Source organism: Melozone crissalis, unplaced genomic scaffold (assembly GCF_028551555.1).
Source record: "Melozone crissalis strain CALT ecotype California unplaced genomic scaffold, PUWL_Pcris_2 ptg000013l_1, whole genome shotgun sequence".
Taxonomy (NCBI): Eukaryota; Metazoa; Chordata; class Aves; order Passeriformes; family Passerellidae; genus Melozone; species Melozone crissalis.
The window spans coordinates 36,635,150-36,659,021 of NW_026535791.1; the positions used below are offsets into that span (position 1 = coordinate 36,635,150).

The 23,872-nt window shown below is 37.1% G+C and overlaps 1 protein-coding gene across 1 annotated transcript in view; it reads left to right on the forward strand.

Annotated features, from left to right (window-relative positions):
- The window catches only part of PCCA (propionyl-CoA carboxylase subunit alpha), a 273,888-nt gene that overhangs the window by 21,833 nt on the left and 228,183 nt on the right, over positions 1-23,872 (forward strand). The window contains exons 5-6 of the mRNA XM_054271455.1: positions 17,743-17,856; positions 19,348-19,401. Of these exons, the coding sequence (XP_054127430.1) occupies positions 17,743-17,856; positions 19,348-19,401 (168 nt within the window). The remainder of the gene's footprint in view (positions 1-17,742; positions 17,857-19,347; positions 19,402-23,872) is intronic.

The window sequence follows — 23,872 nt, forward strand, 5'->3', positions numbered from 1 at the left end:
CTTTTTTCTATTATGTTGACAAATGGGCAAATACATGATTAATAATAGTCATTGGTTATGCAATGTGAAAGAAAGATGCTATGTATTTGACCATTTATTGCATCATACTTTATAAGAAAAGGAAGCCTCTTCACAGGTAATTTAAAAGCTTGTTATGGCAGTATGACCTATGGTATTTATTTGGTTATTGATTTTTTTTTTTGTATTTGGAGAATGTTTGTTTAAATTGATTTTCACCTGTAGCAGAACTATCAGGTTCAGTTTTGAGGAAGCCTTTTTCAGTGAAGATTTTCATTGGCATAATAAAATACCAAAACACTGATGTGATTCTGAGAAGGTCTAAAAAGCTAATAATAAAAGTACATATAAGCCTCCACTTGTAGGTTAATTTTATTAAAAGTTGAGTGTCAAATTTCAAGAATAATGTCCAGGGAAGTTTAATTAAAGCTCATGTTTATGACAAACTTTCATTTATAATTTTGTTGATCTTGTGGTTTATGTTTTCCAATTTTGTCTAAGGTGCTTTAGGTGTTTAAAAACTCTTCAGTTCAACTTTTGGGGGATGGTTTCATTCCAGCAGGCACAGCTATTGTGCTTAACTAGAACATTTGGATGATGCTGCTGGTTTAAGTATTGGAACTGTCAGTCTCCTAGAAATGCTCCTGAACTCAAGAAAAATTAATTTGCTGACCCAGATTCAGATTTTTTTCCCTTAAAGGCGTTTCCTGAATATAACAAAGGTAGTTGTATTGACTGACCAATGTTTGTGCTCTGTGGAGGTGAGAAACCCTACTTGAAATATGTTGAGGACTAACACAGAAAAAAAAGCTTAAAAAAAGCCCAGGGAGGAAGCAAAAAGAAAGAAGCTGTGATTACAAGTTTTAGGTGCTGTGGCACTTGTGTAGCATTAGGGCTTTGGCAGGTGTGCAGTGTGCTGCAGTGAAGGCTTGGCGCTGGAAGCCTGCCCAGCTTGCCTGCCTGCTGGCACTCCAGGTCACTCACTTGTGCTGTGAGAAAGGATCCCCAGTGCCTTTGGGTGTGGGTGACTTAGTACTGCTTGCTTGTGTGCATTTAGCAGCTGCAAACCCTGGGTATGTGGGAGGGAAGGGACTGTGCTTGGGGGTCTGCCTTTGCACGCTAGTGCCTGATAAAATCAGAGCCTGCGTTTTGCAAACCTTTCCTTTTGTGAAAGAGTCAAATGTAGAATGGTCGAGCTCAGGCAGCTTTGCTGCCTGCCACAGTGAGTGGCTGTGGGGATTTGAAAACCCATTGATGTCCTTTTGTTTTTCTCTTATGCTTTCAGCCAGATCCTGCTTTGCTTGCTCTTAAATTTTAGGTTAGACTAAACTTAACTATTTGTGTTTGCTTGTGTTGTTTACCTCATTAAGCATAACAAAATTTTGGAGAACTGTGGAAACCACCATTACATCTCTTGTACTTTTAGTTTGGGAAGCCATTTTTTTATGTCAGGTGTAATACTTGATAAATTCAGGAATTGATGATTCTCTATGAAGTAATTAAATGATGAATTCAAAGCTTTATTTTTGCAAGACTAGTGCTAGTAAGGATTTTGCTATTGGATTTTGTAATTTTCATGTTCTTATTTTTTAGATGCTAGCTTTTATTTGATAAGAGTATGTAGAGGGTCTCTAGGTACTTTAAATAGATTACTGTTCTCTGTACATATGAAATTGACTAATGTAGGAGAGATTTTAGATGTATGATAGATAGTATTTTTGATAATAACCTGAATTTGAGTAGCAAATGTAGTTTGTTTTCCTTGTGATAGTTAAAGTGCAATTTGTATTGGATTTCTACTTGTTAAATATTTTGAGGAGTTCTTAGTATCATTCTTGGATATGGGTTCAACTGAGCCTGAAGCTTTGTCATGTGCTTCTTGTTCAGTATCTGTGGAGCTCAAAATTGGCAGATAAACTGTGAACTCTGCAGTGCTGGCACTTGTTGACAGCAGTTTCCCATTTACTCTTTTCTTTCTTCCTTTAGAGGAAGTACCGTTACTTAGCTGCAAATTAACTTCAAGAACTTAAGAGAAAGGTGGAGGGTGTTTACATGTCTTAATGTGTCTAACTCAGTATTCATCTGATAATAAAGTTTGCTTCTGTGCCAGTTTTTTTTTTGCAGAGAATTTTCCAATTTAACTAACAAAACCTATAATGGGTGTTTTCTGTCAATTAGTACTGAAAGCTAATTTTTTTAATTAGGGTGCTGAGATTCAAGAAGTGACACTGCTGTGTTAAGATTTCTTTTTTTTGGTCAAGCTCTAACATAAAGATACCCAGCTGAACTAAAACTTAGGATTATTATTACAATTTCCTGCCCTCAGATTTCTGTGAGTACAGCTAACAAATTAACTTTGGTAAATTCACTTTGCAGGCATGCATGCTTGTGTATTCTCTGCACCATTATTGTTTTTGCATTATTGTTGTATGCATTCAAGCAGCTAAGCCAACAGTAGCCTTCTCACAGCACAAACAGATCACATGTTCTTTAAGAAGCCAGTGCTGTGGAAAGTCTGGGATGAAGGTGGCTCTTTGCTTTTAAGTTAAGATCAAAATTCAACACATTTATGTATGATTTTATAATATAATGACACTTCTAAAATTTTTTTAACTTCTAAGCTTGTCTGGAATGATACTTTCAATTTTGTTGCTATTATATTTGTTCACTGCCCTTCTCTAAAGATAGGAAGGAGAGCGCTGGGGTTGCATTCAGTGGAAAAAGATTCTGATTTTGCTCATAATTTTGCCCTGCTTCATGTGCTACACTGAAGAGGTTATATTTTATTTTCAGGCTCTCTGGTTCTTTAGGGGAAAAATTTGAATTCCAATGTCCAAGCATCTGGTGGTTAATGTTTCTTGGATAAGTTGCTGTAAAATCTGTTGTACTTGTAGCGTGATTGGCAGGGTTGATAAGGTAGATTTGATAACCCAAAGAGGTGAGGGATGTGGGTCATAGATTTGAGAATGAGAAATCTGTGTGCGTATGTGGACTGGCAACTCCCTTTTTTAGGGAGAGTATTTTGATAGGAAACTTGTGAGGAGCTCTTGGGTTTTCAACTTTGGTAGTGATCCACACTTGCTTTGAAAAGTAGACTCTGAATAGTGTATGTCTCAGGTATGTGCATCCATACCTAAATGACTTCATTCAGGGTTTTTATGGAGCTTTGCTTTTCTGTTGTATTTGTATTTACATATATTTTACAACACTTAGAATATTTGGAGGGGAAACCTCTGAGTTTCTCCTTGAAAAATGTTATGTTAACATTATCTGAACAGGAGCCTGTAAGTTGCTGCCTGTCCTGTGTAACCCCAGAGGGGGGAAGAGTACTTTGAAATGGGACAAGGGTTTCATTGTGAGCCTGTGATCGTATTTCAAACAGTCTGGGGCAGCGGAGGTGCAAGGAAGTGTGTGAGGGTTCCTGCCAAGTTCAGGCACCGTGGTGTGGGCAGGCAGTCTCTGGATGCAGAGCCGCTGTGCCTGTAGCAGCAGTACCCTCCACACCTGCAAGAGAGCGCCCTGCTGCTCTGGCTTCTGCTGAGTGTTTAAAGTGCCTTCAGAATGTGTCTTTGTACTTGCTTTGTTCTTCTACTGTCTGCTCTTTGTTTTTTTCTCGATTTTTGGTCCTTAGTTTTGGCTGTTTTGTTTTTTTTCCTCCCAGACAATACCTAGCACAAGCAAATGTTGTTGTGAAATTTCCTCAAACTTTTCCCCATATTCTTTCAATATTGTTTTCTTCTTTTCTCCTTCATCTGTTGCATGTGATGCACCATAAATTGAAGGATATGATCAGCCATTGTACAAGTTTAGTGATGGTGCATGATGATCTTGGGCAAGAAAACAGACTGTATTACAGACCTAGAAGGTGGTGGTGTTTGTAGCTCCCTCTCTAGAACAGCTTTTAGATTCTGTGCTGGATAGCAAGCACCGGGCTTTACCATTAGAGGTTGCTTTAGTGATATATGTGATTGGGCTGAGAGAGATGGAAGGATGATACTATTTTGGAAATAGGGAAAGAAGTAATATTTTCTGAGAAAGCAGCTACTACTAAGTTCTTATTTTGCTTCTTGACTGATCAGCCCACCCACCCTCATCAGTTATTTATTGAAGCAAGAACATTAAGCTGTTTTCATCACAGAAAGTGAACTTTGCACATGTCAATGAGTTTCAAAGCTAGCATTTCTTCTTTCAGACCTCTGAATGCATTTATATTGTTTCAGCAGGAAGGATGCTTAAATTGTGAAACTGAACTTTGAGACTTTAGGTTGGTTAATTTTCTTCTTAAATTAAAGAAATTTACCTGTCCTTTTCCTCCCCTTTGAAGAACCTAGATTTTTTTTTTTAATCACTTGAACCGTTGAGATGAATTGCCTTGCTTTCAGCATGTCCTTTTCTGCCAGCCTATATACACATGGTAAAATAGATGAATATTTGACATTTACTGTGTTAAAACAAAAAGCCAACAAAATTCATGAAAATCTCCAAGAGCTGCATCTTATCCAGGTGGCCTGCTGTTTGAAATATGACTCCTGGTGTGTATTGTACTCTTAGCCCTAGGATTCAGTAATGAGATTGAGTGGTATCTTGCGTGAGCACTTCTGGATGATTGACAGTGAGGTGATGTGAATCATCATTTATCAGGATATTATCATGCCTACCCTTGATAATTTCTCCCTGCTGTCTGGGGAGGTGGTGAAGACAGATAGGACTTTGTGATGTCAAAGTAATTAGTGTGTGTTGGTTTCCAGCTGAACAAACTGGAAACTAATGATCAGGTAAATGAAGATGAAGTGCATTAGTGTAAGGATGAAGGTGCAAGGACCTTGGGGAAGAGCTTATCAAAATTTCATGGGGGTTATTTGAATATCTTACAATTTGTGCAGTTGCAAGCAGTATTTTTAAACTACTAAAGGATACTTCTGCAACAGTCTATTTACATGTCCTTTGTTGATACCTCTTCCAGTGAGAGGGTCAGCACTAGGGTTAAGGACATCAGACTCTTTCCTGTAAGGACTGGGAACTCCTTATGGTTTTCATAAAATCTAAACAGTCAATTTCCAGCTAATGGCAGCAATTTTGAATTAAATGTTAAGGAATTTCAGTGTACACTGAAAAGGTTAGATTTTCCAGTGACTCCACCCTTTTTAAAGTGGGGAGATTTACTATCATATGGCTCTTTATTTGACCCATGACTGGATCTGTTATATTATTAAAATATTTTACTGTTGCTGGGTGCATCTGTAAAAATCTTTAAAAATGTGGACTTCACTACATAATTAGTGCTACTGCAACAGGCTTTTAACAGGCATGGTAGTTTCTTGGTACAAGCTCTAAAAATTTTATGGATGTGTCATTAGTGAAATAATTTTATAACCTGAAAAAACTTTGTGTAGGTGTGTACAGCTATGCCAATGTTGCAAATAATGCTTAATGCACAAGACTGGCTGAATATAATTGCTATACCAGCAGCAAGTGATCTGAGTTAATTTTATCACCTGTGATTAGATATTGCTAATTGTAATTAACTGATTGAAGAGCTATCTATTTTACATGCTTGCTTTTCAATTATTAAAATGGTAATTTACTCATTGCATTTATCAGTAAACTTGTATTAATACATGTGCCAATTTCCCAGACACCTCCAAGAATAACATACTTATGACAGCAAAGTTTTGTAATTAAAGCCTCATGGCAAAATTATTCTTTTGGCTAATTTTTATGTACACAGCTTTTTTTCTTTTTATTTCAGTTGCTTCTTTGGAAGTGAGTGGGCTAGAATCTCTGGCAGGAATTTGTCTGTATTAATATGGCTCATCAGAGACATTATATTTAATTGGAGAGCCTGTGGTATAGTGGCAGGAGGCTGGAGGGAATTATTTAGCATTAGCAATGGCTCGTCTGGGAGTTGTGCACTAATCAAGGAGCTTGTGTGTTAACTGGAGGGATGATGGGAGTTATGACGATTATGACATGTGAGCACATGTCTGAATGAGAACTGGACAGGCAATGAGTTAATCAAGAAATATATTAAATGGCTCCCATGCTGCTTCATTATTACTCTGTACAGTGTTTGTCAGATTGTGTACTTTAACAAAAAATAAAATCCAACAAATGGATGTTTTTGCAGGTAAAGTTAATACCAAATTTTTAAACCAAGAACCTCTTTCCTCTCTCTATTTTTGGAGTGAATGTGTGCTTTTAAGTGCTGCGTTGAAAAAGAGCGAGTGCTTGGCCTGCAAAATGTATTTAAACACTCCAATCTGCAAGCTTTTGTGTTTTGGCAAATGCTTGTTTTCAGTAAATATTAATTATTTCCCACTTTCAACTAGATGTCTTTAACATATTTAAGCTTTTACATAATTAATAGTTTGCTAAAATATGAAATTTATTGTTAGTAACTTAGCTTCAAGGAAATAGAAATGTTACTATATTCCATTACCAGGATGCTCCAAATCTTGTAAAGAAATCAAACACAGTACACTTGAACTGCAATGCATGGGCTATTTGTATGCAAGGTAGACACATTATGTGCTCAGCATGGTTGTAGGCATCCATTTCCTATCTGTCATGAAGTTATCAGTTCTGCTGAAAAAATTCATGTTTAGAGGAAATGGAATTAATAAACTGAGCCCACCTTACAAAAAGTTAAACCAACTGAATTGTATCGGTAGGCAAATTCATCCCAGAGCTACTGGACAGGTGAACATGTGCATTTTTCCTGCTATTGTAAGCACTACCAAATTTAGCACAACTTTCTACCAAACTGTAACCTTCATGTATTAGCTTAATTAAAGCACTATCATGGCTACTACCCAAAGTGTTAACCTGTAGGAGGTTGTTATTGAAATCCATTATCTGCGGAGTCAGTATTAGTGGTCAGCAGCAGCAGAAGTAAAACTGCAAGTAAGACCCTCCCTTGGGTGCTGTGAGCTCAGCAGGTTAAACTGTCAAAGCTTCTTAAAGGATGGATAGTTAAACCCCCTGGAGTTCAAGGTAAACCAATCATTTGCTGTCAGCAGGAAATATGACTTTATTTAGCAGGTTGGAGGAGGAAAATACCCAAACCTAAATGCTAACAGGAAAGAGGATTTAGAAGGAGCCATTCTGTAAGAGTGTGTGTTGCTGTGCTATGTAGAGTCCATGCAGCCTGGAAAGATTTTTTTTCTTTTAAATTCAAGGCTTTTTTGAAATAGGAATTTGTTTATATAGATGTTTACTCCAGTGACTTATAAAACTATGCTTGAAGTTGGGTTAATTTCCTAAGCCTGTGAATATTATCTATATGTTCTGAGGAGTGCAAAATTTTGTGCCTCTTAAATGGAAACAGTTGTCAGTTTGCAGAAATAAGTTTTCTTTCCTTTGGTTCTGTGCAGGTGTTGCCTGTATGGCATGTAATTATCTCTTTAACCATATAAAATAAATATAAATATATTTAGCATTGACCAAGTGTGCTGTGTTGGAGAATTAAATATGTATTAATAGAATTTGTATGTGTAGGCCACATGGATTTGATACTGTAATTACGCTGTTCTAATAGTGGTACTTCTCATTTTGTCTAGTCTTTACTTAATCTTCAAAGGTGAAGATCTGGAGCTTTTGTCTTAGCACTTCTGAAATTCTTCTGGTAACAAAGAGAATACCAGAAGTGATAGATTATCATAGACGGGTGGGAGCTAGGTGGTGGGGGAGCACTTTACTGTCATTCTGTTAATTGGAACAAGGTTTCTGCTTTTTGTGGGGGGAACTTGGTAGTGTCCTGCAAAGAATGGTCTTTTGTATATCAACACCCATTTCCTCAAGTCATGCTCTGTTCTGAGACTAAATCTTTTTGATGTGCTGAAATAATACTGTCTAGGATTAATGGGATGCAATGGACACTAAAATTCTGCTCACTATCCATGAGTAACTTAAGTTGGGGAAGTGTGTATCATAGGAAATACGCTAGGAGATAGAAATGTTGTTAGGGAAAATACTCAATAAGCTAAAAATCCCCAAGCAAATAAAGGATTTTTCTAGAGTCACACTAAATTAAAGATTTTACAATTTGAGTTGTAGCTATGGCAGAACTCTGAGGGCTGTAAGGAAAAAAAAACACCAATAATTGACAATATGTTGTCAGATGATCTGGAAAAGAGTGGGACCATGTAAAGTCTGGCATCTGCAACTGTGAATGAATTGTCCAGCGTTGGTAGTACTGGTGTAAAAATTGTATTTGGACAGTGCAGATTTCCTTGTCTATTCCTGCCTGTTTGTTAGACCATACAGTCCTTACAGACTTGAGCTGCCTGCTTGTCTGTGCAGTCATTTTCCAGGAGTTCTTGATGATTTTTCTCCATTGCACTGTTTTTGTTGACTTTATCTGGACATCTGCATCTTGAAATCTCAAAGCTGTCTTGTCTTTCAAAAGAGGACTTTTGAGGGTAGAAAACTTACAATGGGTTTTATAGAAAGGACTATCTTCTTTGAAGTTGTGCTATAATGAATAATTAGCATACACTGGCAGAGAAGTAATTTTCTTGCAAAATGAACACTTGCATTTAAGAACTTAACAAAGAATCATTTTAAAGAAATCTGAGCATTTATATTAGTGGAATTTTGAAGGAGAAATGCTTTACTTTTGTAAATGTCATATAACAACATAATATTAAGTATGAATATTTTGTAAGGCATTTTTAAGTATTTAATTCCTCATAAAAGCATAAGATTATGCTTGCCATGGTGGTAATGCTGAGGTTTTATGGTGTAATTTTTGTTAATTTTTATGTACTGCCTTAGTACTTAGCCTTAGTGGTAAAACTCCTCTCACTGGGTACCTAGAAGTAGTAAAGGATATGTGTATGTACGTGTATATATACATACATATGCATATATATTTTCTGTTGAGCATATATGTATTGCATAGACATGGGGAAAATCTGTTTTAGGAAACCTGCTCTGGAATTTTGTCATCCTTAAGATATTCTGCATTGACTGACAAACTGTTTTTTCTGGTGTTTTCTTTGGTTTATTTGACTTTGTAGAACTTGCTTCATATTATGTCTAAATTCCTCTAAGTCTACAGGACTTGTGAAAGGAGTGCTCTCCTGCCCCCTCTCATTCATTCACTGTGTGGGATCTGATGGTCATGCAGCTGGGAGATGGTTTAACTTGCTGATCTGACAGAAGGTTAGTTTCCCCTCCCCTCAGATTACTTTTCCACTGTGTCTGTTCAGTTCATTGATCTGTCTCAGCAGCACTGTAATTGCTGGAGCTGAGTGTGGAGGAGCATTCAGGGGTGGGATCTTCCTCTGAGTGGCACTTTGTGTATGCCTAAAGTGAGGCCTATTGTAAAAGTAATGTAACTCTCAATATATGGTTCATTTTGGGCCTGAAGTTAGTCCACACCAGGAAGAACATAACTCACTGTCTGCATCTTGTGTTTGCAATTAAAAAAAAATGAAACAAATCTTCCAACTACTGATCCAGACTATGTTGTATTTAGTTGATGCCCACATTTCCCTTTTCACTGTTCTCTTAAATACTGTTCTGTAGTTGAAATACCAGGTAGCTGTGAAATCACCTTGCTGCTGTTGTGAGCTATTTTCTCAACACTAGAACTGATTTTAGGAATCTCTGATCTTTGGATGCTGGAAGTAACTTCTGCAGTCCAGCCATGTATAAACATCTGAATGTGTGCTGTGTTCATCCATCTGAAAGGGGAACTCTATCCAAATTAGAGCTGAAAATGCTGAATGGGGGCATGTTACCAGTGCATACTACATGTTACTTTGTACTGTGGCCGAGTTTAACATACTTTTTCTGAATCTCAAGTGTCTTCTGGTATATCCAGCTTAATCAAGAACTAAATCTCTACTATATGAAGTTCTGGTGTTGACTGCCCTTCCTACCATGTGATATTTCCTAGACCTGCTTAACTACCAGTTTTCCCATCTCCTACATGTCTTAACCCCTTTGGAAGGCAAAACAAAGAAGCATGCATGAAATGCATTCCTTGGTGAGCTTGTTTTTGGGAGAGGCAGGAAAAAGAAACAGCGTGAGAAAGATCTGTCCTATTGCTTTGCTAATGTGCTTAGAAGCTGAGATTCCATTAGGGAAAGGCTGACATGTGGGTTCAGATGCGTTTGAAATGCAGGGAGGCTACTAAAAGCGCTGTAGGGCATCACTATTTTGTTAACATCACAAAAAACTTAATTCTTTTTCTAAAACACTGAAAGTGCAGAATCACATACACTGCAAAGATGAAACTCCTCACAGAGCATAGTGGACTGCTCTAATAAATATGATGAATTGCTCAACTCATGCAACAGATGGGGACTCTTTCTTTGGTAAATGCGTTTAGTAAGTGTCCTCCCAAATTGTTAGTGTATGTTCTGAACTAAAAATCTCCTGTTTATCCAGGAGACTTGCTGTAGATAATGTATTCCAGAGTAAAAATAGTCTGCAGACATGAGTGCAGTTGCAAGCTTGCAGACTTGCTTCACAGCCCTCTAGACATCAGCAAAGGTTGTGTTGAGTGGCTGTGCTGCCTCCAGTTTTACTTGAGCCAAGAAACTTGGTAGGTCTCCCACCAAGGGAACACCAGTGCAAGGAGGCAAGGGGAGTGCTTTTCCCTCAAGATTGTTAATGTGTTTTGCTACTGACGCAGTAGCTTGGAGTTCAAGTTTGGGACATTGTGGTTTTCCCCTCCTGGTTGCTCTGCCTCTGTTAATTGTTCAGTTCATCCAAAGGTAGATTAGTGAGCAAGGTGACTGTTGACCTACTTTTTCAGTTATTCTACCAAAGAAATGGACTGTTCCTGGTTGGTGTTGAGTAGAACGTGTTGGAAGTTGTGATACAAATTAACTATTTAATTCCACCAAATTTTCAATAGCAAACTTGTGTGCTAGTTGACGGGTTCAGCACAGTAAACACTTGCAATAAAATTCTGACGGAGAGGCCTTCTTTCTCACTTTTGTTCTAGAAGGTGCTTCACTGAAGCTATCTGTCAAACAATAAGCATATAGGAAAAGTTTTTTAGGGACCAAGGCCATTCTGGAACTCATCTCTAGAGTCTTATCTGTAATGTCTTCAGGACTCAGAAGGCATTTTCTTGCTTGTCCCTCAAGCAGAACACAGTCTGAGAGTATCACTCTATGACAGCTTTCATGGTCTGGTTTTTACAGTAGGAGTGATCAGGCCTATAAGTTCAATGGGGAGTCCTTTCCCCTTTATAATGCAAGTAAAATTGTGTGTCTTTTTAGCAGCATACAACATTCCAGGGCTTCATCCATGGAAGAGAGAACGGAGATTTACTTTTTCTAAGGATACAAAAATAAATTCATGTGTATAAGCAAGAATGCAAACAGATGAAAATCTTGATATGTATTGAAATGTGCTTTCTCTTGGTGTTGGTTAAAAATGCTTTCTTCCCTGCCTGGTTCATGTTGCCTGTCTTTTAGTGATTGTTCAGTTCAACCTGGATCCATTAATTGTAGTTGAAAAATGGATTTTTGAGGCCCTTGGTTACTGAGGTTATTTACTGTCTTCATTTTTTGACCAGCTGGCAAACTTGAAGGGCAAGACTAGGAAGTAAAGGAAAGGATATTATATTTTTAAATTTATATTTCTCAGCTGGTGTCCATGAACCAGGGATCTAATCCTGCAGATGCTAAAGGATGGGCTGCTTTGAGGGTCTTTGTAGACTTGGAGGGGAATGTAACTAAATGCCTTCACCAAAACATGTTTGAAGGCCACTGAAGAATTGTTTTACAGAGTCCTTGTTTAACTATTTGTGGGCTATCAAATTAAAATAGTTTAAAATAGGCTTGCAGAGAAATCTATTTATGTTGACTCTGCAGGTTGACCTGTTTATTTGCATGAACTTTTTTTTGGGTTTTTGGGATGCTGAGTAAAATTAAATGTGGGAAATGTAGGGTAGTTATGGTATTTGTCTTTCACAGTTTTGTTTTTTGTGTGCTCTAGCCATGTTTCCATTATTTTGTTTTAGGGTTAAATGCTGTAATGGTGTGACAGTATTTCTTTGCAGATAGCACTTTAAAGGCTGTATGAATACTGCACACTATGTTCTCATACTTACTGTATTACTGGTGTGTGTATTTAATGTCAAGCTGCTAAAGACACTTAGGTCAGATGGAAGATGTGTTTTTGGCAAAGCAGTGAATTTGAACCTTTTTTGCATCGGTTTTTTTTTTTTGTTTAAACTCAAGACTGTTCAATGCCATAGGCTTTTTGTTCTGTTTTGTCTGTCTCTTTTGGCAATGGTGCTGGCAAGATTTGAGGTGGTTGGTTTTTTTTTTTAGCTAACTTACAAAGGATTTATTCATTAGCCCTATTTTATGGGTTGAGCTAATTGTGATTTGTCTTGCTGAGCAGTATTATGCAGTTTGGGCCAATTAAGTGAATCCACTTACACCAACGGATGTTGTTCCAACGTGTAATATTGATTTGAACTATAAAAGGAGAATGACTTGTTTGATTAGATTTCTTTGTCTGAACAATGCTCAATCTTATCTAGTGTACCAAACAAAAGTGTTCTCTTTGCTGAGGTTGTTTTAATTGCTGCTTAGGTTTGATTAGCACTGTATATGCAGCTATAACAGTTTCCCTATAATATAAATTCTGAAACAGCATAGAAGAATCAGGAGGAAAATGCAGCCTGCAACTCAGTATAACTGTCTCTGCTGTGTGAATATCAACTTGTGTTGAGACCTGGTGATGTGTAGGCTGACCTACTCTGAAAAACTGAGACACTGGGGAATCCCAGACATTTACTCCTCAGAGATGGAGGAAAAGGGGAGTGTGTGTGTATGTGTTAATTAGACATTTACACTGAAGTAAATTACATCTGTCACATGATAAGCCTCAGAAACTGCTGAGGTATATAAAATCATCTGTGGAAACTATGCAGATGATATTAAACACTCAATTGGGAAATGCACGTAGATATATTTTTCTTTGTTGACAAAGTCAGTCTTTACTTCTTGGAGTTAGTGAATGAGAATGATCCATTGTGAAACAAACTGAGGAGAAAAGCACTTTTTGTCATGAACCAGCTCCATAAGAAGGTAACGAACTTGAGCTGCTGAATAATTATAATGCTAGAGATCTGTAAATTTTCTTGGTATCTTTGATTGTTTTATAGACTCTATATGCACTGAAAGTGGTTTATTTCTTTGCCTTAAAATAGTTTTTAATACATTCTGTGTTCATGCTGAGAACTTTTCTATGTTAAAATGTTGAGAGATGTGTATTTAAATGTAATTTGTTTGTAATGTAGATTCCCACTAGTGCTCTGCAGCAGCTGGGTGGCCCTAGAGAAGTTTACCTTGATACTGCTGTGTCAAACAATAGTTCTAGGAGACCTGTATATATTTTAGGTAGCAGGTTATTAATTTTGATTTCTGGAAATTATTTGAGATACTGGTTTAATTATGAGGATAATTCAATAAATTCAGAGTATGGCTATTCAAGAGAGCATGCTACTGTCAAATGAACATGTGTCACTCTCCAGGATACAGGAGAGCTAAAATAATCTAGGTAATTTGGGTATGTACTGGCTGTGATTCAGTGCAGTCCTTCTAAATTGGGTTGTCTGCAAGGCAGATATTGACTATTTTTGTGGTGTTCACATCCAAAACTTTGGGTTATGGGTATATTTGTCTTCTGGAGTATGATGCCAAGCCCTGGCACCAAAACTGGCTTATAAATCCTCCTGAAATATTGAAATGTAGAAGGATCTCCAAACCCAATTGCTGCTGCTGTTATTACCTCTTACTGCACTCTGAGAGCTGCTGCAGCCTGGAGTGGTGCTTGAAACCAGTCCAGGCCAAAAATGGCTGGCAAGTCATCCCCAATGGACTCGTTGCTTTATTTGCCTGTTTGCTGGAAAGACGGTGAAGAAATATGAAGCTGTTCCTGTGTAAAGACGTGGCAGGATCTGCTGATATAGATGCCTTGCTGTGAAGGTGGCTCCTCAACCTAAACTAGTTTTATAGCCACTGGCCATTTCTGTGCTGTTTGCTTCTGAAAGAATAAGCTTGTTGTTGTGTAATAAGGTAATTGTTGTACTTCAGATTATTTCCAGTTGACTTTGTATCTTAATCCAAAAATAGTTACACCATTTAATAGCATTTATTCTAATGTTGTTCTGCTAGGACTCCTTGTTGAATCCAGAGTTTTACTATTAGTAGCTTATTTCTCATAGATACAGGAGTGTGATGAGCTGATTGGATGTTTGTGATTGGTTTGGATTTCCAAAAGTGACTGTATTTAGTCTCTAGTTCTTTAATTAGATTGAGGTTCTATAAAATTAAGATTCAGTAGGTTTTGGTTTTGCTGTTTTTGAAATATAATCAGCCTTTATGAACTAGAGTACTTAAAGTAAAAAACTTTTACAGAAATTAAACGGCTTTTGCACACACAATTTTTCCATGATTCCCAGTCATTTGTATTCTCTAACACAGCAAGTCCTTGGTAGCTGCTTGAGACTTCTCTCTTGAGGCCCAGGTAGCCCAATATGATTAAAAACTGCAGTATAAACCATTAAGCACTTAGTTTCAACTGTTTTCCAGCCTTTGTTGTTATCCATTCATGCTTGAGATGGCAAGGTCAATTCAGATATTTATGAAGAAATTGCATTTTTCAAGAACCTCCTGGGACTTGCTTCTTTGTTTTTGTTGACATTGGGGTTTTTTGTGACCTAAAACAGAAAAGGGATAAATCACACCTCTGAGATTTTAGCTGTTAGGGACAGGTTTTGAATACCTAGGATTGTGTGATTTAAGTCAAGTGCTTAAGCAATCCTTGAATTTGAAAATCAATATATTTGAAATTTGTGGTGATTGAGGGAGTTGCTGAATTCTTTGTACTGTCTACGAAGATTGCATTATAAGTTAGCTTTTGCAGAGGTAAAGGTTTAATGAATTACTGTGTGAAGTAGGCAGCCCTTGGTAGTAGGCTGAAAGCGTCAGTTGTCATGTAGACTCAAATGATGGTTTTTGTTATGTTTGCTAGTAATTACATTTGTACTATACAAAAAAATCTATGATAAATTTGTGTTACAATATTTGGGGTATTCTTCATGAACTGCAGTGCAATGTCAAAGGAATCTAAATGCTAAGGGGAATTGTCATTATGAATTACTAAGAAGCAGATTTCCAGTTGGTGTGCTGGTTTGCTCACAATAAAAATAGATATGAAGTCATAATAAAAGTAGATATGAGAAGCCTCTTGGATGGGGCTGGATCCTGAAAATCCTCCCAGCTGTCACTGGATCCTGAAAGTCTGGAGGTTTTGAACTAGTGGAGGTGGAATGGAGACCTCTTTTTTTGGGAGATTTGCCTGGTGCATTCCAGGCTGAAGTGGCACAGAACTAGGGAAGGCACCAACAACTTGCAGTAAGGTGAGCAAGGAGAAATGGATTTACCAGGTTACAGGGTAATGTGGGAAAGGAAGAGTTGAAACTCCAGAGAGTTGAATAGCAACAAAAAATTTCAGAAAGGAGTGGGGTAATACTGGGGAAATGTGCACAGGACTGTTTATATGTACAAAGCCAATTGGTTTGCAATATCTTCTCTGGCTGCTTTTGGTACTAGTGGGACTCTGTTGGTGTCTTAGTGCAGGAAGTGGGTGGGTGTGGAGTTTTCATCTTGATACCTAGAAATAACTAACAATCTTTAGTCCTTTTTTATAAGGAAGCTTTTGGTTTTGTAAAATATACATTCTTAATTAAGCTTAAGCTTGAATGACTTTGTTTAGAACTGTACACCACACTGGGATTCAGAACAACTTTAAGCATATAAACTGATCATTCAGATAAAGCTGCTGTTTCTTCTGCTTAGTGCTGTAGGAAGGATGACACAGACTAATCTTGATAGCATTTGATCAAAATAGATTACTTAGTTGCTAAGATGTGTGTACTAGAAAGTACAAAAACCTGCTGCATGATTGTCTGTGCTACTGCTCTAAGATTTTTTTTTCTGGTTTTGCTCTGTTTATATTGTGAGACCAATGGTGTAGTGATGAAACAAAGCAGTTGAGATGTTATTGAAGCAATATTGAAATGTGTGGTGATTCCAGCAGGTTATGTGGTTATACACTTGAGAATTTAGCAAATTCAGAAGCTATTTAAGAGACGCTTCCAGAAAGAAACATGGAATTAGGTGGAAAGTTAATATGCTGCTTGTTGGTAGGATTAACATTTCCCAAGTTTAGAAAAGGTCAATAAAACTGAAGAAAAAATGAAAATGATTAAGTGGCTCTCTTCCTTTTTATACATTTGTTATATTCACCTGCTACTTATTGTAGTGTTCAAAATGTTGTCTTACTGCTGCCTGTCAGTGTTTGTAGGTGTTTTTTTGATTTTTCTGGCCTTGTTTCTTCTGAATGAGCCAATAGCGTATCCAGACTATGTAACTTCTAACTTGTTTGACACACTTGACAGCCTTCAAACTAATTGCAAATAAAATTCCTTTTCACAAATAACAAAATTTCCTGATAAAAACCAAAAATATTGTGGAGAATTACAGAATATGCTGAGTTGGAAGGGACCCACAAGGATTATGGAGTTCAGCTCTTAAGTGAATGATCCATACAGGGACCAAAACCACAAGCTTGGTGTTATTTATATATGCTTTGGCCAACTGAACGCATCTCAGGGTTTTGTATTTCTGAAATGTTAATGCTATTTTTCTAAAAGAACAGTGATTTTAGACAGTGTATTTTCAGTTTCAAATGCTGGAGATATCAAATAGTTGTAAAAATGGGTAAGCATTGGAAATGTCAAATTGTTGTTCTAAATAAGTCTTACTGACAGCTAAGAATCTTACACAGTTTAAACAATGGCATGCTTTCTTAAATGCATACTGAGAGGGAGCTTACAGAAAGCAGAATGAGGTAAAACTGGTTGTTTGGTTTCATGGTTATATCTGTATCTTACTTGAAAAGTATTCTGAACTCTGAAAACATGTTAAAGACCAATCTAATTAAACTTTTTAAACTTAAAGATAAGCATTCTTGTGAGATGTAAGAAGACTTCTAACTCCAAACCTAGCTATTTTAGTATTCTTGGTAAAATGTTGCCGATGTTTGTCCCTTTTTTGTTTGGCTAAAAAATATTTGGCAAATGCATATAAATGAGGATACAATGGAGAAATCAAACATGAGCCTGCTTAAATAATTCTCAAGATTTTCTGGTTCACGTGTAGTGATATTGAACTCTTTAGTCATAGGCTTTAATTTGTGCATGGTGCTGACCTGATGCTGTGCAGGGACACTCATTGCATCCCTTCATTCAATTCACTCTAATTATCCCCAACTTCCTGGGGAGCCTGCTTAGAACTGGTCATGAATGTTTGTTATTAAGTATTAAGATATTAGACTACCCTAGTTACAAGTAACAAAGTAGTTTTTAGTCTGAATTTACATATAGATGATCAGTATAGGAAGGTGAAATTATATTTGTCTTGATTTTATTTAATCAAATTCAAAATAATATATTAGAACAACAAAACATTTTGAAAGTGACTTAAGCTCAGAGCTAAATGAAATGAGATTTACTGTGCAGATACTTGTATGTATGCCAGTGTTGGTGATTTCAGTGTGTATTTTAGAGTGGCTATGGTATGTAAATGATCTTTGACACAATCAGATTTGTGTGCATGTGACTGGGTGATGTTAATTATTTTTGCTGGGAGCATCTGTTAATGCAGACTATTGCCTCTTCAGGTTCACGTGAAAATGGCGGATGAAGCTGTCTGTGTTGGCCCAGCTCCCACCAGCAAAAGCTACCTCAACATGGATGCCATCATGGAAGTCATTAGGAAAACCAGGGCCCAAGCTGTGAGTCTGACTGTGTCTATCTGCTGCAGCTGTTTCATATATAGAAAGCAGAAAAGCCAGAGTTTGTGCATTTTTTTTAAAGGTGTGTGGGGGGGAAATGATTGAATATGCTATTCCAGTTAGTTCATGTCACATGAGTTAAATGTGTCTGAAATCGCTACTGGAAATCAAAGGCTTTGTAGCATCTGGCAGCACTGGTCGCTGATCCTGCAGGTGGCTGCTGGATTCAGCTTTCACACCAGGGAGCAGCTTCAGTTCATTTCCAAATTTGCTGGGGGAAAAAAAAAATCCCAATTAGTTTTGAGTGCTAACCCTTTATATGCCATAATGCCTTTTTTGAACGTTTTACAAAGTGTATCCAGAAAGGCTTTTGCTTAAACTTCATTTGAATCACTTTCTATATTGTATAAATGTTACTTGCAGGAAGGTAAATGGTGCATCCTGTAATTGCTTTTGTTTCAGAAGGTTTACAAAATGCACATTAGCTTATTTGTGTAAATGTGGGCAAGTCTGCCTGTTTTCCCTCCAAGTTGGCCAGAGATTCAAAGCTTAACAGGAATCAGTAGGAAAAACTAATATGTTCACATTCCTAATGTTCTTTGTTCTGTCGCAGAAATGAATGTATTATTCAGAGCTACTGTACACAGAACATTTATTAAAATGAAATTTGATGTGTATCTATCAGTGACACTAACTACCCTTGAACAGTTGGATCAGCACTGTGGTTTCTTTCTAACATGATGTTTTGGTACAGTGCCTTTAGGGGCCAGAAACAAAACCAGTATTTTCTCCCCTTTGGGTTTCTGAATATGAAACCCAGTTATTGGCTCTTTAAAAGAGGTGAATAAAATGGCTTATGCTTTGTCTGTTAGAGTATAATAGATCAAGAATCTTATATGACTTGCAAAAAGTAAAATGAAAACTTTCTCATGCTCCTCTCAAGTCATTAGGCTGAATGAATATTGGGGTGTGAGTAGCAAACAAGGCACACAGGATGCTTGACTTAGACTAATAAAGAGAGTATATTGTGCCCTCTAGCCAGGGTCACTAGAGGTAGGGGGCTAATGGCTGGGGACCTGTGCACCATTGTTGTGGTTAGGGCTGGAAATATTTTGGGATACAGAGTACTTTATAGTGGTTACTGAGGAGAGTGTGGATGAGCGTATTTGGGGAAACCTGCAATGGAGCTAAAAAGAGCAAAAGGCAAATCACCAAAGGCTATGTCTGTTTGCTCTGCAAACAGCTCCATTTGTTCTGCAAGCAACCCTGTTCTCCCTAGTTAAATAAGGAAAGTTTGTTTCAGAAATGATAGCTCAACAACTTGAGTTAGGACAGAAAAATCAATGTGTTAAGAGACTTTCTTAAGGTATTCAACCTGTTTAAATGCTTAGTGATCTACTTTACCATCCCCAGTATCTGAAAATGTGCTACTGACTTTGGTGTGTGGTTTCAGAACTCAATCAGCTTGAATTTTTTCTTTTGTCTTCCAAGGTACACCCAGGATATGGATTTCTTTCAGAAAATAAAGAATTTGCTAGACGTTTGGTAAGTTATTTTTATTTGCTTGGCTGTGACTGATGGCACATACTTGTTTCAAGGTATCTAAGGAAGCAAGCTACCAACTAAAGGCAAATCTAAAAGATACTTCAACATAGGGGATTTCAATATGCTTCCTGTACATGTGAATTCTTTGCATTTTGAGGATGTAATTGCAGGCTGAGTTTTCTTTTGGAAGAAGTCTGTTTGTAAGAACTTAACCCAGTATGTAAAAACCTTTCAGGATTTTCGCTTATGCCTGGACTGTTTATGAGGCTGCTCTGCAAAACTGGGTCACTGAAATGATCTAGGTTAAAAGTATCTGGTTTTAAGTGATCATCTTGGTGATTCGTAGCACAGCTGGTGAACAGCTGTATCAGCAGCCCTGAGAAGGTGCTGAAGTGCACTTTGGGATGGGAATAGAAAGCTGTTTGAAAATTGGCTTCTCTGCCGGTGGTGTTGTATCATGGAGCTGCATTCTCTGAAAGGACCAAAGAGTCAAGAAGGTGCTGTTTTCACTTTGTCCGAATTTATAAAAATTATTGTTCAAAACCTCTTTTCTTCAGTAAGGTTTTTGTATATCATGAACTGATGATATGGTCCGATTTTATTTTTTTTTCCAAAAGCTTTCATGCAGCTGCTTAAAAGTAGGCAGTGCTAGGAGGAAGTTGCATTCACAATGTTTGAACAAAGTCCTGGGTGGATGCTGTATGTATAGTCACTGTAGATCATGTGTTGTCTACTGATTTTGCTCAGAATAGGGACAAGCACATACTGCATTGAAGTTCAAGGTAAAAAGCCATTGCAGCTACCAACTTTGTTATGGAGTAAATGAACCATGTAGCTGAAGAAATACCTTGATTTACAGGCAGCAAGAGAAATTTGTTTCTGCTTTTGAGAAAAATTTGCACCTTTTTGATTCAAGATAAAAAACTTAGATGAGGAATATAATTCTTGAATGGTGGTTCTTTTTGTCCTTAGCATTTGTGAGACAGGTCTTCCTTATACCTTCCTTAATTATTTCCTTTAGGTTTGAGTTCTAGTTGTAATACAGACCCTTACTATTGAGTTGATTATTTGTTGTTAGAGGATACCACCTGCTCATTAAGGAGACTATTTGAGAATGAAATCTAAAAATTTCATACTTCAGTTGCTGTGATTTTTTTTTTTTTTTTTTTTACAGCTCCTAGACAAAAAGGTTCTGTGGGATGCACCTGCTGGGTGCTGGTGATGTTAAAGTTGAAAGGAATTTTAAACACTTGGTGTTTGCCAAGTTTTACCAAATCTGGGGTTATCTTTTACATGTTATTTTCATGCAGTTTAGCAGCTTTCTTTTATCACTGTTCTGCTTCGTGTACCAGAGGTTCTTTTTAGAGGGAAGATTCCTGGCTTAATTTATAATAAACTCTGTTCTATATGGATTAGACCATCAGGATAACTGACTTCAGTTGGCAGTTCCTGGTTTTTCAGTAACAAAAAATTTTAGTGAAATGGACGTGTTCACTTATGCTATTTTGCTTTGTTTTGCTGCTGAATATGGAAATTTGTTAGTTATTACTCTGAACCAGGCACATTCTACGGTGGTGTGGTTGTTATTAACAATAAATATAAATAGTGTGGTAATGTTAGTTACAGTATTGGTGATGTGAAATGGGAACAATTTTTTTGGCAGGATTAAGCAGAAATGGAGAAAGTACAAACATTCCTGTAGATCTTCTCCACCCTTCTATTTCTCATCTTTTCACTCACATCCTAGGAAAGTTTCTTAACAATTTCCTGAAATAATGTGATGACTAAAAACATGTTTGAATTTTTGGTTGGTGCTGCAGTCTCAAAATAGCTTTAATTATGTTTCAGAAACCCGGTGCGTTCAGTTCTCTAAAAACATAATAAAACAAGGTAATGTGATTTTGCTTTCTGAAATGCACTATTTAAAGTCTCAATTAAGACATAATCATGCTTTCCTTGATGTCAGTGGTTCTAGAAGATCAAACCCCTGGTGAGAGCTGGTGAAATGATCTATCTTTTTATCCCTAGGGCTGCTTATATTTTTTTCAAGACACTCTGATTAATATAGTTGGGAGGAAAACTTGCCTGCTGTTTCTTCTTTTTATTGAAGACTGTAACTGTTATGTTGTTAAACTGTAATGAAGTTGCAGAAGAAGTTTTTGTTCTGTTTTCTTTCTCCCTATCCCGTTCTTTGCATATGCACTATTTTGTTCTTTTGCACTGAAAGTAGTGATGGAACTTATGAAACTCAGGCTTATTTCCTGGTACACATCTGTAATTTTAGAACAAACTTCTTAAATTGGGAAACTGAGAAGGACACTAAACTTTCTAAACTTGCCAGTGTATCTGTAAGAACAGTAATGAGCTCAAAGCAAAGCTTTGTCTTCAATTAATGCATGGAGGGTCAGTTCACATGTAATCTCACAGTGTGTGATTTGAACAAAAGCATGTCTTGTCCATTATTTTCTGAATGACTCATGGAGTAGGATACAGCTGTAGACAGTACTTTTGAAGAATTTGGTAAATACTTAGAGTATTGAAAATTGCTGGTCTTTTTTTCTTCTTCAGAAACTTAATTTTGTTCTCTTAAAATAGGCAAAGGAGGCACAATATATGATCCTTTGTTTCCAAAACAAAATTTCCAAAAAACAATCAGTGGGTGAATATCTGGCATGTTGTTCATTGTGATTCAGTAAACAAATTGGTGCATTCAGTCCTGTCTCTGTGTATCTACTCTGGTTGCTGTTGTTGGCTGACAGAAAAGAGATCCATGGCATTTATACTGAGTGAGTCTGTCAAAGGTTTTATAAATGCTAAGGTCAATTTCTTAAGGATTGGTATTTGAACATGGAATCTTTGGATGATTTGATGATAATGCTGATAGCATTATGTAGAGTAACAAAATATGGGTTTATGTAAGTGGGTGTATTTTCTTTAGAATCAGCAAATAAGTTGGTACTTTTAGTTTATGCATTCAAATATACTTCTATGTAAGTAATTTCCCTCCTTCAAAGAATAATTGCATAATATTCAGTGTTGTCATAAATGTTAAGGTGAAGTTAAAAATCTATATTGCTGCATTTAAAAAATGCTAGTATCCTTTGCCAGGTGTTCTGCAGAATTGCAAGAGTGGTTTGTTCCTTTCCTGCTTTAGAAGAGTTTGCTAGTGACCTCTGTATTTAGGTTAGCTTGCTTAAAGTTTCCCGTTTCTTAACATTAATGCAGACCTTTTCTTAGAAGCTCTTTCACCTCTGTTACCTAAAGCAGGTCTTTGGAATTTGGGAAGGAGATAGGCCTTGAGACTAAGCTAAGCCTTTTGGTTGACCTGTAATTGAAAGATATGCTTTTCTGAATTTGCCATTTTTCTGTCCTTGCTTGCAAGCCTCCAGAGCAGCTGTTTTGGTGGGGGGATGGGAATGCTGAGTTGGGTCTCTTAACGTGCTGAATAGTTTGGGAGGATTGCCCCACGATCTCAGTGAATGTTGTGATTTTTGGTTGGGTGTTGATTTGTTTTTATTTTATTTTTTTTGTTTTGTTTTTATTTGGGTTTTTTTGGGTCTGGGTTAGAAAACAGTGAGAAGAAAGCAACTGTGTGGTAGGCTTGCACAGTCATTTTTCCAGAGTCAGTGTGGCTGTTTGTCTAGCTGATGTTAGCAGCAAGTAGGAGTCTTACACCTGCAGTTGATGTTATGTTCCTTTCCTGCTTCCTGGTAGTGATTATGCGCTTAGACCTTGATGCATGGTGACTCTGTGTTGCAGTTAATCATAATGGGATCAATTTTCTTCTTAATTTGAAGAAACCCAAATGAAGTTCCACTTTATTCACTGCCATTAAAGTCCCTTGTGATGCTACTGTTAAAAACAAAACAAACAAATCTGCTGAGTTTTTATTTCGTAAGCTTTGTAGGAAAAATATCAGTTTGCAAGGTTATAAATCGTCAGTGTATTTTGATGTTTTGTGATAGAGTTCGTGCTTTTATGAAAGGTTGTGGTGTACTTCCTCCAAGAAAATGATTTGATATGTGCATAAAATTATCTGAAAATGATAGTAGTTAGTTACAAATGCAGCCTTTATCTGGAACATTCTTTTCTGAATGCAGCCTTGACAGCATTCTGATGCTGTTTGTTGATGCAAAAATAGCCAGCCACTGCCTCCTGCCAAAATCCACTCCTTGGGACAGAAGCCATAAACATGGTGAGAAAAAAGCATTCAATTTTGGAATAAGATATTAATCTTTTTGGAGTTTCTAGTGAAACCTGATTGTATACATCTTTTGTGCCTTTTAAACAGCTACTGTTTGACATGACTGGGGGAGAACAAAGCACCCAGTGCTATTTCTCTTTACCTTTGAAGCTAGATTAACATTCTTGGGGGAATTAAAAATCCCAACAATGTATTGTCTGAAATAAATGGGCAAACAATGTATATGGAAATAGTTGATCACATGTTTGTAAATGGCTGCCAAATTTG